The 15,551-nt window shown below is 41.3% G+C and overlaps 1 protein-coding gene across 1 annotated transcript; it reads left to right on the forward strand.

The window, feature by feature from the left end:
• The first annotated feature begins 1,226 nt into the window (after positions 1-1,226).
• hat1 (histone acetyltransferase 1) lies at positions 1,227-14,652 on the forward strand. The gene is made up of 11 exons (XM_029633666.2): positions 1,227-1,328; positions 1,954-2,025; positions 2,233-2,308; positions 2,454-2,574; positions 8,652-8,831; positions 9,017-9,138; positions 9,672-9,776; positions 10,212-10,318; positions 11,691-11,842; positions 12,325-12,441; positions 14,095-14,652. Exons 1-11 carry the CDS (start codon positions 1,304-1,306, stop codon positions 14,260-14,262), a joined length of 1,245 nt encoding a protein of 414 aa, XP_029489526.1. The 5' UTR covers positions 1,227-1,303; the 3' UTR covers positions 14,263-14,652.
• Positions 14,653-15,551: the final 899 nt, after the last annotated feature.

Below are 15,551 nucleotides of genomic sequence, written 5' to 3' on the forward strand. Positions count from 1 at the left end.
GTTTAATGCCTCTGTACATGGGACAGCAGCAGTGGCTGAGTATGGGCGTATGCGTGTGTGTGAATGTATATGTGAGTACAGGAGTCGGATTGGGTATGTGTGTGGGGGAGGGGGGTGTGCTTGTGTGTGCGTGTTTGTATGTGTGTGTGAGCTTGTGGGTGTTTTGTGAGTTTATATTTGTCTCTTACTATAGGTGATGGTTGTTTAACAGTCGAATGGCCTGGAGATAGGAGCTGTTTTTCAGTCTGTCTTTCATCAACAGACACAAACAAGTTACACATTACACATTGCACAAATGCTAGACAAAAGTTCAGGAAAGAAAATTCTGGTTCCACCAGAAATATTTCATAAAGGTCAGAGATCAAGCTGCATGTATTGCCTCCATACTGACACCCTAACACATAGCAAGAGAGTAAAAGGCGTTGTTGCAGGAAAGGGATAATCTAGTGCTGTCAGAGTAGTAGGTAGGGGTAAAATTATAGTGGCTTAAACATGACTGTGTGGGTCAGTCATTGGTGCTTCTGGAGGACAGAATTGCCATGGCAGGGATGATAGCACAGCATTACCACAGTTCAGTGTTCAGCCATGCACTCTCCCCCAGAGAGGCCATTTATTTTATTGAGCTATCACTGTACTGTAATCCACTTTTTGAAAGACAATTTTCAAGGTTCAAATTCTTCATTTAAGTCTGCGATGGACTGTCATAATGGGACATTTAAAGGGTCAATTTTGTTTACCACAACATAGTGTGCTTCCCTCTTGGAGTTCTAAGGCTATTTCGTGACAGTACGCTTTGTTTTTTCTCTCTTTGTGGGAGTACTATAAAAGGGAAACCACAGAGGATTTTAAAAATTGTATTTAAACTTTGTGTGTGTGAGGAGGTTGGTCGTTTAGAAATCAAATAAATAACAATAGTTAATAGTTCGTGTTAAATTATGGGGGGAAATGAAGTTGTATATTTTAAAAGGATTCACATGTTCAGGCTACCAGTAGCCTATGTAAAATAAAATGTAAATAATAGAATATCATAGAACACAGGTACAGCATCAAATCCTCTCATCAGTAAAATAATAACTTGTACACGTGTACAGAGAAGTGTTCTATTTTTTTCCATCGATTGGTGATGCGCAATCGTTTGTGGTTAAAGTGTAGCACACGCTGGAAGGGTATGCTAAAAAATCGATGGAGAGCGCGATGGTAAAAGAAAGGGATTTCTTCCGCATACACCAGATGCGGCGGAAATACGTAAACAAACAGGAAGTTCTTGGTGCGTATTTTCCGCGGGCCTTTGACGACAACAGAGATGCAACAGTGTACAGAAATGGCGGGTAAGTAATAGCTACATCAATTACGTTATATAAATTATTTAAATGGACAAAACCTGTCTTGTGGTTTGTATTACAAGTTGTATGACAGCTGTGCTTACCTTTTTTTGAGTTTTCGAGGGCGTGGTATGTTGCTGTCACAGGCAATCCAGATGGCAAACAAGCTAGCTAGGTAGCTAACTGTTAGCCAGAGGCTCTGGCCCTAGCTAGCCAGCTTGCTGAGTCAGTGATGATGGTGTGGCTATTCACAAGCTAGCCAGATCCTGAATGTAGAACTGCATCGCATATAGAATAATATATTTGACTGCATGTTAGCAATAGCTTGTAACTAACTGGTGTGCAAATGACGCTAGGCAAGCGACTGACTGTGTTGTGCAATGCTTCACCATGGTGTGTTTATTGTCGCTTCAATAGCTCAATGTTCAATGCAGGTCGATTAACTAGCTAGCTATGCAGCGCCAGTGGCTGGCTGGCTAGCAAGCAATCTAGCTTCCTTTGTAAACAAGAATAGGGCTGCTATCTATTGTCTTGCTTTACTGCTAACTAGCAAACTTACCACTTGGTGTTCAAATCAGAATGGAGAATGATGTAAATGTAGAAGCTAGAAATGGTTTGTTTTGATCCATAGGGATGAACCCAATGGAGAAGAAGTTGGCAGAATATAAGTGTGACACCAACGAAGCAATCAGCTTAAAACTAGGTTTGTTTCATTCATCTACTTATTTAGCTTTGTGTAATCTTATACTTTTGGTTTAGGATGTTGAGAGAAAGTAGCTACTTTCGCTGGAATTTGTAGTTTGGTAGAATACACTTTGAGTGTTTCATATTCATAATGCAATATTTTATGTTGACTGACTATTGACAACACCCTCTAACTCAAAGAGTTAACAACAACTATTTATCTCAGTCCGTTTCGCAGATGATTTGGAGGATGAAAGCACGACATTCCATCCAGAGTACAGCCACCAGCTTTATGGTGATGAGTGAGTATCAAACCTGATTCAACCCTGAGGTCTGTGTGAATGTCATCTGCATGTGATTTCTACATCTGTGTTCTGGTTGCATGACTAAACCGTTAATAACAGTATTGTGTGAATGCTAACTCATTTATTCACTTTTTTTTCTCAGTGAGGTGGCTTTTGGATACAAAGGCCTTCAGATTCAGCTGTACTACAGTGCTGGAAACCTGAGCACCCTCTTCAAAGTGAAATACTCAGCCAGAGTCACAGAAAAGTTTGATTGTGTGGAGGTAAGAGTTGTTTGAAATGATGCCCTTTGTTATTTATGCCAAGTGCGGTAACACTGACTCCGTTTACCTAAAAAAGAGCTGTCCTGTCAAACTATAGGCATTCAGAGATGGGGCCCCATCATATTGTGAATGAGGTTTTCTCAACCACATGACTTGACCAGGGAAGACTCTGGGACTTGGTGATGATAGACTATAGTTTTTCCTGGTCAGGTGACTAACCACCCTCAGTACCCTTCTAGTATCTTCTCTTCTGAAGCTTGTCCAGTTTCCCAGCCTGCTTTGTTTTGAGGTGAGCTGTTTTGTGAGCTTTTTCAGTGGGTTGCTTTGTGCATGTTTCTGTGGCTCGTTTCTGTGTATGTGGGGGGGGTGTTGGCTCAGCCATTGATTTGAGTTGTTCTGTGATAGGCTGCAGGAAATGGAATATGTCCTGCTTGGGTGTGTTTCCCATAAGTGTGTTTTTATCATGAGGGAGATCACTGAAGAACTTGGTGCATGGAATGAACTCCAACTACAGTTCGGAACCTCTGCCAAAGTCTTCTTGGTCATCAGCTATTCTTTATAAAGTAATGGCCAATAACGCTTCACTGGCTTTACACACAGCATTGATGTAATTGCTGCATTAACATTGCATTAACACATTGTCATTTAGTCATTGTATGGACTTGGCTGATGTTCATTATTACACAATATCAAGAAGACAATGTTAACTTATATAATTACAGCATTTCTATATTTCTAGGTGGAACGTTTTTTTAAATTGATTTAACAAGTCAGTTAAGGACAAACTGTCACCTAACCCGGATTACCCTGGGCCAATTGTTGTGCCACCCTATGGTACTCCGGACTGTTGTGATACAGCTCGGGATCGAACCAGGGTCTGTAGTGACGCCTCTAGCACTGTGATGCAGTGCCTTAGACTGCTGCGCCACTCGGGAGCCTGTTAGTAGGATAAACTAAATGTTGTGTTCCACTAAAATTGTCAGAATGGGAAGCAATTGCTGAATTGAATGTGAAATGCATTGACAGTAGTAACATTCTATATAAGAAAAGCAGCAGCAATATCCTTTTTTAGACACCGATCAGTTATCAGTGCAAATGTTTTTCCTTATCTACTTTTTTTTCCATAGTAGTTTTCTTATTTCAGTATTTCCAAAACTGTCTATACTGTTCCAAATACTAAATGGTATAGGTCGACCGATTAATTAGTTCCGATTTCAAGTTTTCATAACAATCGGAAATCTGTATTTTTGGGCGCCGATTTATTATTTTTTATATACCTTTTATTTAACTAGGCAAGTCTGTTAAGAACACATTCTTATTTTCAATGACTGCCTAGGAACGGTAGGTTAACTGCCTTGTTCAGGGGCAGAACGACAGTGTTTCACCTTGTCCGGTCGGGGGATCCAATCTTGCAACCTTACAGTTAACTAGTCCAACGCTCTAACCACCTGCCTCTCATTGCACTCCACGAGGAGCCTGCCTGTTACGCGAATGCAGTAGAAGCCAAGGGAAGTTGCTAGTTAGCATTAAACTTATCTTATAAAAAAAAATCAATCATAATCACTAGTTATAACTACACTTGGTTGATGATATTACTAGTTTATCTAGCGTGTCCTATGTTGCATATAATCAATGCAACGCTGGGGGATGATTTAACAAAAGCGCATTTGCGAAAAAAGCACAATCATTGGACGACTGTACCTAACCATAAACACCAATGCCTTTCTTAAAATCAATACACAGAAGTATATATTTTTAAACCTGCATATTTAGCTAAAAGAAATCCAGGTTAGCAGGCAATATTAACCAGTTGAAATTGTTTCATTTCTCTTGCGTTCATTGCACACGGAGTCATGGTATATGCAACAGTTTGGGCAGCCTGGCTCAATGCGAACTAATTTGCCAGAATTTTACGTAATTTTTACATAACATTGAAGATTTGCAATGTAACAAGAATATTTAGACTTAGGGATACCACCCGTTAGATAAAATACCGAACGGTTCCGTATTTCACTGAAATAATAAACGTTTTGTTTTCGAAATTATAGTTTCCAGATTCTACCAAATTAAGGACCAAAGGCTCGTATTTCTGTATGTTATTATGTTATAATTAAGTCTATGATTTGATAGAGCAGTCTGACTGAGCGATGGTAGGCACCAGCAGGCTTGTATGCATTCATTCAAACAGTATTTTCGTGCGTTTTGCCAGCAGCTCTTCGCAAGCACAGCGCTGTTTATGACTTCGAGCCTATCAGCTTAATGACTGGTGTAACCAATGTGAAATGGCTAGCTAGTTAGCTGGGTGTGCGCTAATAGCGTTTCAAACATCACTCGCTCTGAGACTTGGAGTAGTTATTTCCCTTTCTCTGCAAGGGCCACAGCTTTTGTGGAGCGATAGTTTAACGCTGCTTCGAGTGTGGCTGTTGTCTATGTGTTCCTGCTTCGAGCCCAGGTAGGGGCGAGGAGAGGGACGGAAGCTATACTGTTACACTGTCAATACACTTTGTTTTTGCATTATTTAAACCAAATTGAACATGCTTCATTATTTATTTGAGGCTAAATTGATTTTTATTGATGTATTGTATTAAGTTCAAATAAGTGTTAATTCAGTATTGTTGTAATTGTCATTATTACAAATAAATAAATAAATCAGCCGATTTTAATCGGTATCGGCTTTTTTGGGTCCTCCAATAATCGGTATCGGCGTTGAAAAATCATAATCGGTCGACCTCTACTAAATAGTACTCGGAAGTAAAAGCATGGCTGAATAATTTCTGATGATAAAGCCAGCGTTGACCCACGAGTGTCCACCTCGTTAAGGGTTTAGTGCAGCTGGTGTGAGGTAGAGTTAGGGAGCAGTAGAGTTCAGGCTGCATCTGAAGTGCTTGTCTGTGAGTGCGTGCTCACTGTGGCTGGGTGTAGTGCAGCTGGTGGGAGTTGGAGAGGATGGGCGCTGTGGGACAGTGTTCAGCATGCAGCTGCTACTCCAATGGAAGACTTGTCAGTGATCACCTTAACCCTAAACCAGCCAAATGCTATAATGATGGACTCCACACAGTCAAAAAAAATTGTTCTCCGTCATTGTTTCATACTGGGCATCAATAGTGAAAATCTGGAGAGAAAAATAAATCAGTTGGTGTCTGTTAGCCTAGGTGTAAAATGTATAGATGACACGTACAAATGTCTGGTCAGGATTTTTATTGCCATATGTAGATTGTTTGAGGCTGACTCCATTGGCAATGATTATTTTGAGTGGAAAAGAATACAACAAAAGGTCATTTGTTAGATCTACAACTTTTCTCAAAGCTCCTCTCTAAGCAGAAAGCGAGGGGGGGAAAAGTTTTTAAAGTTAGTTAGCAAAATAGTTCCTCTCTGGGCCCCGAGTGTGATCTAATTGAATGTATTTCCTGTTTAGCGACATGTATAAGGGTGTCGCTGAAGTCCAAGAATTGTAAAAATATATATATATATATATATATATATATATACACATACAGTGGGGCAAAAAAGTATTGTCAGCCACCAATTGTGCAAGTTCTCCCACTTAAAAATATGAGAGGCCTGTAATTTTCATCATAGGTACACTTCAACTATGACAGACAAAATGAGAAAGAAAATCACATTGTAGGATTTTTTATGAATTTGATCAACAACAGAAGTTTATCTCAATACTTTGTTATATACCCTTTGTTGGCAATGACAGAGGTCCAACATTTTCTGTAAGTCTTCACAAGGTTTTCACACACTGTTGCTGGTATTTTGGCCCATTCCTCCATGCAAATCTCCTCTAGAGCAGTGATGTTTTGGGGCTGTTGCTGGGCAACACAGACTTTCAACTCCCTCCAAAGATGTTCTATGGGGTTGAGATCTGGAGACTGGCTAGGCCACTCCAGGACCTTGAAATGCTTCTTACGTTGCCCGGGCGGTGTGTTTGGGATCATTGTCATGCTGAAAGACCCAGCCACGTTTCATCTTCAATGCCCTTGCTGATGGAAGGAGGTTTTCACTCAATATCTCACGGTACATGGCCCCATTCATTCTTTCCTTTATACGTATCAGTCGTCCTGGTCCCTTTGCAGAAAAACAGCCCCAAAGCATGATGTTTCCACCTCAAATCGAGGGAGATTATCAGTGGTCTTGTATGTCTTCCATTTCCTAATAATTGCTCCAACAGTTGATTTCTTCAAACCAAGCTGCTTACCTATTGCGGATTCAGTCTTCCCAGCCTGGTGCAGGTCTACAAATTTGTTTCTGGTGTCCTTTGACAGCTCTTTGGTCTTGGCCATAGTGGAGTTTGGAGTGTGACTGTTTGAGGTTGTGGACAGGTGTCTTTTATACTGATAACAAGTTCAAACAGGTGCCATTAATACAGGTGATGAGTGGAGGACAGAGGAGCCTCTTAAAGAAGAAGTTACAGGTCTGTAAGAGCCAGAAATCTTGCTTGTTTGTAGGTGACCAAATACTTATTTTCCACCATAATATGCAAATAAATTCATTAAAAATCCTACAATGTGATTTCTGGATTTTTTTTCTCATTTTGTCTGTCATATTTGAAGTGTACCCATGATGAAAGTTATAGGCCTCTATCCGCGTTTTAAGTGGGAGAACTTGCACAATTGGCGGCTGACTAAATACTTTTTTGCCCCACTGTGAATAGAACACTAAATCAGATCACGTTATCAGCCTTTTTACCTCCAACATGTTGACTACTCTAAATAAGATGTGTACACATGGTCAATTATATCCCGACGATAAAAGGCTTTCAGATTAAACAAAATGTTCTAAAGGTGCATTGTTGCGTCATCTATACCAAACTATGGCTTCTTTTATGCCGGATTGTGCAATTTAATATCTAGTATATAGGAGAGAGCCTTGGACAATATGACTTGTTTGTCCATGGTCAGCTCCTTGTTCTTCAGAAATGCAGTTGAACAATTACAATGGTGAAGTGGCATTCAGCTGCAGGTGCATTACTTCCAGTTGGATATTAGCTGATGTCTGAAAGGAGAGGAATTGGCACTGTGTTCTATTTGCCTTTTGTAGTGCATTTTTTTCGGGCCTTCTTAATTTCCCTGTTTTCAATGGCGAGCAGCACGGGTCTCTCTACAGAAGTAATACCCATCACGTATGTAAATGGTGTGAAAGGGCAGCTTAGCAAGTTAATACAAGGTGTTCTCGTGTCAATCCTTGTGGAAATGGATACAATGCAAACATCACAGCTGAACCAAGCACACATTCTAGTGAGTAAAAAGTCCAGGGGGAGGGGCCCTTTGTCTGCCAGGCTCTTTGAAACATGGGGGCAAATTCATTTGATTGAGTTCGCCAGGGTTAGAGGAAAGGCCTCTATTATGGATGCCCAAGGCTTTTTTAAGTTGAGATCAATTCATTAAATTTTATTGCCCAGTGAGAAGCAGAAATACGTTATTGTGGGGACTTCATAAAATATTCATGGTTTAACATAAGTAGTAAATTTATTCAATTAAGTGCTCTTTCACCAAGGGGGGGGGGGGGATCCTTGTCTGCTCAGCCGACAGTCTTAATTGCCTAATGGTTCTCCTTTTTGTGGAACAAAATATGTATTCTTCCACTTTAATTCCTTGTGTTCTCTGTCAATCAGGGCTGGAGTATAGCCTAATTACAGAACAATAGGACTTTTTTTTTTTTTTTGGTCTTGTTAGTGATTACATATGGAAGAGGAAAATGGAAAAATGTCCACACACTTCTTGATTATTGTCTAGGCTATAGTATAGTTGGTAAAAATGAAAACATGTAATAAAGACCTTGGCCATTTTTTGTTATCGATATGATGACACTATATCAAAGAACAAACCCATTGTACTCTGGGGAAATGACTGTTAGAAAGACCTATGCTAAATGTTGAAGAAATGGGGTTATTTCAAATGTATGTTGGAAGGTGATAAGATTGTAAATGACCTCCCTAGCAAAAACGTATCTTGTTGGTAATCACACTTTTCAACAGAAATGGAACAATGCATATAAAATACCAGGCTGCTTTTCCGTGTACAAGATGCTGTGAGTTTGTGTTCTACTAAACCCTCTTTCTTTTCTTCCTGCAGCCTGATGATGTTGAAGGGAAGATCCGGGAGATCATCCCCGCTGGGTTCAGCTGCAACACGGACGACTTCACCTCATTGTTGGAGAAGGAGACCAACTTCAAACCCTTCGGCACCCTGCTTCACACATACAACGTCCACAATGTGGAGGAGGGAGAAGACTTTACCTACCAGATTCACAAGGTTCACATACTAGTCCTTGCTCTTACAATATACAAAAACATTAGGTTGTTGTACAGGCCAACAGATGTTAGTGCTTTCCATGCCTACTGTACGACTTGCAGATTATTTCAGTGTAAGAGGGTGATCTGCTTATTTATCATGACTTTGATTGTCCTTGCACCTTCTCCATGTGTTGTGTTCCCTAGGTGGACTTGTCGTGCCCGGGATTCCGAGAGTACCACAAGCGCCTGCAGACCTTCCTCATGTGGTTCATTGAGACGGCCAGCTTCATCGACGTGGACGACGATCGTTGGGACTTCTTTCTCGTGTGAGTCTCCGCCCTCCTTAGCCAATGTCACTCTCCCCCGAACCCTTCGTTGTCTCCTTGAGAAACTATGGGCTCCTTTTTGAGGCGCTCACCACCAATTTATCTGACCAGTTTGATTTATATTTTCCCTGGCCATTTGAGAATTCTTGATGTAAAATGTTTTGGGGCAAGAGCTGAATTGAACACTGTTGTCTTTTGAAACACTGAATGACATCTAAAACAGTAAAAAGAGCCCCTGCCAGTGTTTTCTTTAGCCAACCAACTATTATTAAGAGTGACAATGGGCAAATGGACTGAAATGATGTGGAGGGCCTCGATTTCCCCTGTCTAGCCCCATCTCCTCTTCTAAATTGCAGTCCTCCAATTAAGTGCATAATGTATTCCGGTTGCAGCAGGTGTACGGATCGGGACGGCCTGGCTGCTCCAGCATGTGGACACTGAAAAAGGGCACCCGGAGAATGGAGAGGAGAAAATGGCCGCGGCCTGGGAGTGTGCCTGGAATTGACCCGCTTGTCTTTGTGTTTTATCTGCAGATTTGAGAAGTACAATAAGGATGGGGAGACGCTCTTCGCAACTGTTGGCTACATGACAGTTTATAATTACTATGTGTATCCAGACAAAACCCGACCACGTGTGAGGTAATTGCTAGGGGTGCACGTGCCTTCCCATTCTTTTGTACCAAAAACCAGAGGAAAATTATACATTTCGGTCTCCCTTGTCCTACAAAAAATCCCAAATTACTGGCTTATGTATCCAACCAAATGATCAGTGTCTTGGGGGGGCTTTTGGCTGTAAATAAGCATTTGGATTGATGGACATGATAACAATTTGTTACGTTTCTTATAATCAAGTGAAAAATTGCTCCCTCAATTTTCGCTTAATTAGTACATCATTCTGTCAAGTGTTTTTTTTTTTTTTTTTCATTCAGTCTTTAACATTGGTCATGTTTCAATTTTAATCACGTTTACAAGGATTCCCCATGTGTATGAAGTGAAAGAGGGTTAGGTTTGCGAGGTCTGGGAAGCTGTTCTTTCATGTCTTTGTGTATGTTGACCTGGTGTCCTTCTGAACAGCCAAATGCTGATCCTGCCGCCGTTCCAAGGAGAGGGTCATGGAGCCCAGCTGCTGGAGGCAGTGCACATGTTCTACTGCAATCTGCACAAAGTACAGGACATTACAGGTGTGTGTGTTAACCTAATTGTGTTACTTATATTATCTTATGTTTCAATTTGGGGAGGAGGCTATGTGCTAGAGTTTCACACATACAATTACATGCATGTATTTGCATAGTATAAAATACAAAGCAGTTGCACACCAATATGCTGAACAAAAATATAAACTCCACAATTTCAAAGATTTGACTTGAGTTATATTAGGCCCTAATCTATGGATTTCATATGACTGGGAATTGAGATATGCACCTGATCAAATATACCCCCCAAAAAAAAGGGGCCTCACAATGGGCCTCAGGATCTCGTCACGGTATTTCTGTGCATTCAAATTGCTATCTATAAAATGCAAATGTGTTCGTTGTCTGTCGCTTCTGCCATAAACCCACCGTCACCATGGGGCACTCTGTTCACAACGTTGACATCAGCACACCGCTGGCCCCCGTGGTCTGCGGTTGTGAGGGTGGTTGAACGTACTGCCAAATTCTCTAAAACAACATTGGAAGTGGCTTATGGTAGAGAAACTAACATTCAATTATATGGCAACACCTCTGGGGGACATTCCTGCCATCAGCATGACAATTGCACGCTCCCTCAACTTGAGACATCTGTGGCATTGTGTTGTGTGACACAATTGCATTTTTTGTGGCCTTGTGCAATGATCATGCTGTTTAATTGACTTCTTGATATGCCACACCTGTCAGGTGGATGGATTATCTTGGCAAATGAGAAATGCTCACTAACAGGCATGTAAACACATTTGTACACAATTTGAGAGAAATAAGCTTTTTAAGTGTATGGTGAATTTCTGGGATCTTTTATTTCAGCTCATGAAACATGGGACCAACACTTTACATGTTGTGTTTTTGTTCAGTGTAGTTGCTTTGCATAGGCAAATGAAATTAATAACAGAAGCACCTCAGCTCCCCTGTCCAGAGGAGCACCCTGATTTTTCTTGTCTATTTTTCCCTCTTATTTTGAATGGGGACATGGAGGGAAAACTCCTGCTAGAAGGAGGTCTTGTTCCATGTGGCTCTGCACTGAATTCTTTCAACAACAAAAAAACAGTGGATATATGTAAATTTGAGCAGGTTTAGCAGTACTGGGCTTGTTACATGCAGCCACAATAATAGTCTGACAATGGTGTAATTATTTGACTGTGTCAGGAGTCAGTGGGACTTGAATATAAGCCTGTATTAAAAACTGTAGCCTTAGATGTGTTGGTGCGGTAATGTGAACCGTTTAAAAATGTATATATTGAATATACCTAACATTTGATGTAATTTTATGTGATATACACTGAACTGAAATATCAATGCAATGTGTGTGTTTAGTGTTAAATGGAATCCCAAGCTTGTTTAATTATCATCTTGTTCTCTTCAGCTGAAGACCCCTCAGAGAACTATGTGAAGCTGAGAGACTACGTTCTGGTCAAGCTTTGCCAAACACTGCCATCATTCTCCACAGACAAGCTTCCCTTGGGCTTCAGCGATGACATGGCCACAGAGGCCAGGGAGAAATTTAAGATCAACAAGGTCAACAGCAACTTCATCCACAGAGCCCAGAGGAGGATATGTTTGATTACTGCACTTTCTTAATAAGGCTTTTTTTTTAAACTTTCACAAAACCATTAATGGACAAATTCAGTCATTAACCCATGGCTCTCCAGTCCTAGAGGGGATAATGTACCATTCCATTTAAACCAGTGGGCACTCACTTCAAAAGTGGCCCCTGCTTGACTTCTCTTACTGCACTTTGTCCCAATTTATATTACTAGTTTCCTGTGTCCGTCTTGCATGTAGATGATTATCACAGCTTTCTAACCATGATGTGGAAAGACCAAATGCTTGTTTCTAACTCTGCCTCGGCTCTTGTGTGAAGCTCCAGGCACTGTTGTACCAGGAGGTCCTTAATATCTCTACTAATGAATGGCTCAGTCTTTTCTAGATGATGAGGAGACTGACTACGGTTTCTTTTTAAAGGCAATAATAGCCCTGTCCTGTTTTTGCGCCTACAGAAACACGCACGACGAGTGTACGAAATCCTGCGTCTGAGGGTGACGGACATGAGCGATGAGACGAAAGCAAGGGATTACCGTCTGGAGGTCAAAAAGAGGCTATTTGCCCCTACCAAGGTACGTTTTTATAAGAGAGGGCCGCAGCTTCTCCAGTGAAATGCATTCCCTCCAGCAGCGTCCGCCTTGTGCTTTAGTTTCTAGTCCAATGGAGTTAGCATTACACTGTACAGACAACCTGCTAACGGCTGTGTAATTCCCTGTGGGCTTCATCAGTGGTTAATGGCTGTTAGTCACACTATTTAACCAGGATCAATCAAGTTGATTTGATAATTGATTATACAGTGCTTCTCCAAGTGCTTAGTGTTTGATAACTTATGACTTTACATACATGGTTTCAGAAAGTGCGGAGAACGAGGCCAAGAATATGAAGTGCACTTTATCTGCTTAGAGCTACTTCGGCTGTGTTTAGACAGGCACCCCAATTCTGATTTTTGTTTTGAATTCATTGGTCTTATAACCAATCAGATCGGCTTTGTAAAAGATCTGATGTGAAATGTTCTAATGTGATTGGTCAAAACACTAATTAGTGGGAAAAGATCAGAATTGGACTGCCTGTCAAGATGTTACTTATGTTGCGTGACTTTATCCAGAATCAGGAGAACGATTATTCCCCAGTTGCAGGAAAATGTCTGGCGTACCAAAAGCTTATTATAGGATATACAATGGAGCACGGCAGGCGTCCATGGTAGTGTTACCCCAGGATTCAGTTCCATTCAGGGCAGTTTCATTATGCAGGATTTGCATGTCATTGAGGGGGTGGGTAATTTAGGTGGAAGTAGGTTGCTGACATCACACATTCAAGCAGTTAGAGAAGCTGCTTGCCAAATGGCACACGTTTCATATCAGCACTGTTACTGTGCTTTTGAAATCTGATTTTAAACAAACTGCAACTCATTTTGTATTGACAGGCTAACATTGATTTACATATTATGCATGTTCCATGACCTGTAGTTGTTGAGTGTCTTATTGAAACCCAGCATAGCAACCGTTAGAGGATTGCTGTCAGCAGTGTAACCGCACATTTTGGGCAAAAGGCCAACGAGGAAGAAAGTGTGGCGGAAAACGGAAGTAGAAATTCCTTTGTAGACTCTGGAGTGGAGAGATCTGGTGGCCAGATGCAGCAGGCAGTTCCTGTGGAGGTTTGGTTTGTAGCGAGCCCATCTCTCATTGAATGTGTGGAGGGTTACACGTTTCTGCTCACCTCTGCGTCTCTTATCCCCCATTCCCCAGAGAGAGAGGGTGTGTGCCCGCCCGTGTGTGAACACATGCTTCTTTTTAGCATTGTCCCCAAAATACACAAGTGAGGAATCTTGGTCCATGTCCAGAATCTGTCAGCACTCATGCAGACTTGATTACAGAATCATTTTCCTCCCTCCCCTCTGACTATTTGGCTTTAAGACGCTGAGATGCTGTCAGGTCTGCAAAATGAGGACCCACAGGAGGAATAATACTCAATATAAACTTGCTCTTGTCTGTTAAATGTGCATTATGTAAGATAAGCTGCTGCTAACTGCATCACACTTCTAAAATACACCCCTCTTAACAGAAGCATTTGCATAATACCATATAGCATTTAATAGCCTCAAAAAATAAAATAAAACATGGTTAACACAAGCTAATTATACAAAGGCTTGGGTGAGGGGGGCAATGGATTTTAAACACAGGATGTGCATTAACTGGTGGATTTTTTTTTGTTGTGTGTGTACTTAGAAGAACCAGCGGGAGATGACCAAGATGATGAAGTGTCTGCGGCCAGAGGAGCTGGCATCCCACATCAGTCAGATGGACACGGCGCTTCAGCAGGAGGAGCTGGAGAAGAGCTACCAGGAACTGCTGGCCGAGTACAGGAGAGTCATCGAGAGGCTAGCACAGGCCTGATCCAGGGGGCCTAATGTCAGCCCTGCCTACCCACTGTAACACAACCCCCCTGGCCCCTTCTCCTACCCTTCCTCCTTTCCACTGGTGGTCCTAGATGTACAGTAGAGGTGGAGCTGTGCGGTGCAGCTGGTTGGCTGCCTGGGGAAGGTCCACTCTGTCCCATGTGTGTAATCACGCTGTGTGAGCTTTAGTGATTTGGCAATCATTCACAGGTGATAGGAACACCATCCGTACGGTCTGGCTGGGCAGAACATGCCTCCTTTTCATATAGAGAATAAGGGAGAAAGGTTTTTTTTTTTTTTTCAATATCTGTCTAGCTTTTTCCTGAAGACATGTTGGTTTTGAAGCACTTCATACTGAAATAAATGTTTTTTTTGTACATTGATCAAACTGATTTGTCCTCTTTATTGACTCTTTTCTAAAGTGTAATTTCAGATTCACATGTTTTATAGTTGTTGGGGTAATGTATTACATGCAATAATTTTTGCTCTGTGATCAGTTTCCCGGTAGCTGCTATTGTACTGTTATAATTAATGTTGAGAAGAATGTGTAAACTACAGTATTCTATTTAATGCCTTCCTACTGTTAACTGCGTCCTGATTGTACCAGAAATTGTACTTTTAAGCACAGTGGATTTCAACTGGACTGAATATGCATTTATACAATATCAGTTACTCTATTTAGTCTAATCAATTTACAGATGTAATTTTGTTCAGGCACCCTCTTGTGGCTAATGCAACTTCTGATTGCCCTTTATGCTGAGTGTTGGTCTAATGAGCGTTATGGTTTTCAATTTAAAACCTCTTTGCCTCTGCATTGCCCACTTGTCCAAAGCGCTGTGATGAATAGCCATCTATGCATACTTTCACACATTGTTGCTGAATCAAGGTCTCCAGGTTCATTTTCCTTTTTTTTTCTCCACTTCAGTTGTAGGAAGTAAAACCTCGTAATACTTGACCAGCTCTGATTTAAATTGATCCACTCGTGGCCACCAGGGGTGTCATTTCACTATTGGAGACCAGAGCATGTATTTTCCTGTAATGTGACTATACAGTGTACAAAATATTAACACCTTCCTAGAATGGACTCTACAAGGTGTCAAATGTTCCACAGGGATACTGGCACATGTTGACTCCAATGCGTCCCAAAGTTGTCAAGTTGGCTTGATGTTCTTTGGGTGGTGGATCATTCTTGATACACACGGGGAAACTATAGTGTGTGAAACCCAGCAACGTTGCAGTTCTTAACACAAACCGATGCGCCTGTCACCTACTACCATACCCTGTTCA

This window comes from Oncorhynchus nerka, linkage group LG3, assembly GCF_034236695.1.
Source record: "Oncorhynchus nerka isolate Pitt River linkage group LG3, Oner_Uvic_2.0, whole genome shotgun sequence".
Taxonomy (NCBI): Eukaryota; Metazoa; Chordata; class Actinopteri; order Salmoniformes; family Salmonidae; genus Oncorhynchus; species Oncorhynchus nerka.

Bases quoted from the DNA above. Each gene is read 5' to 3' on its own strand.
- hat1 (XM_029633666.2), top strand. From the start codon at position 1,304: ATGCAACAGTGTACAGAAATGGCGG. The intron at 2,575-8,651 runs GTAAGAGTTGTT...TTCTTCCTGCAG, and splicing joins AAAAGTTTGATTGTGTGGAG to CCTGATGATGTTGAAGGGAA. The intron at 8,832-9,016 runs GTTCACATACTA...TGTGTTCCCTAG, and splicing joins TTACCTACCAGATTCACAAG to GTGGACTTGTCGTGCCCGGG.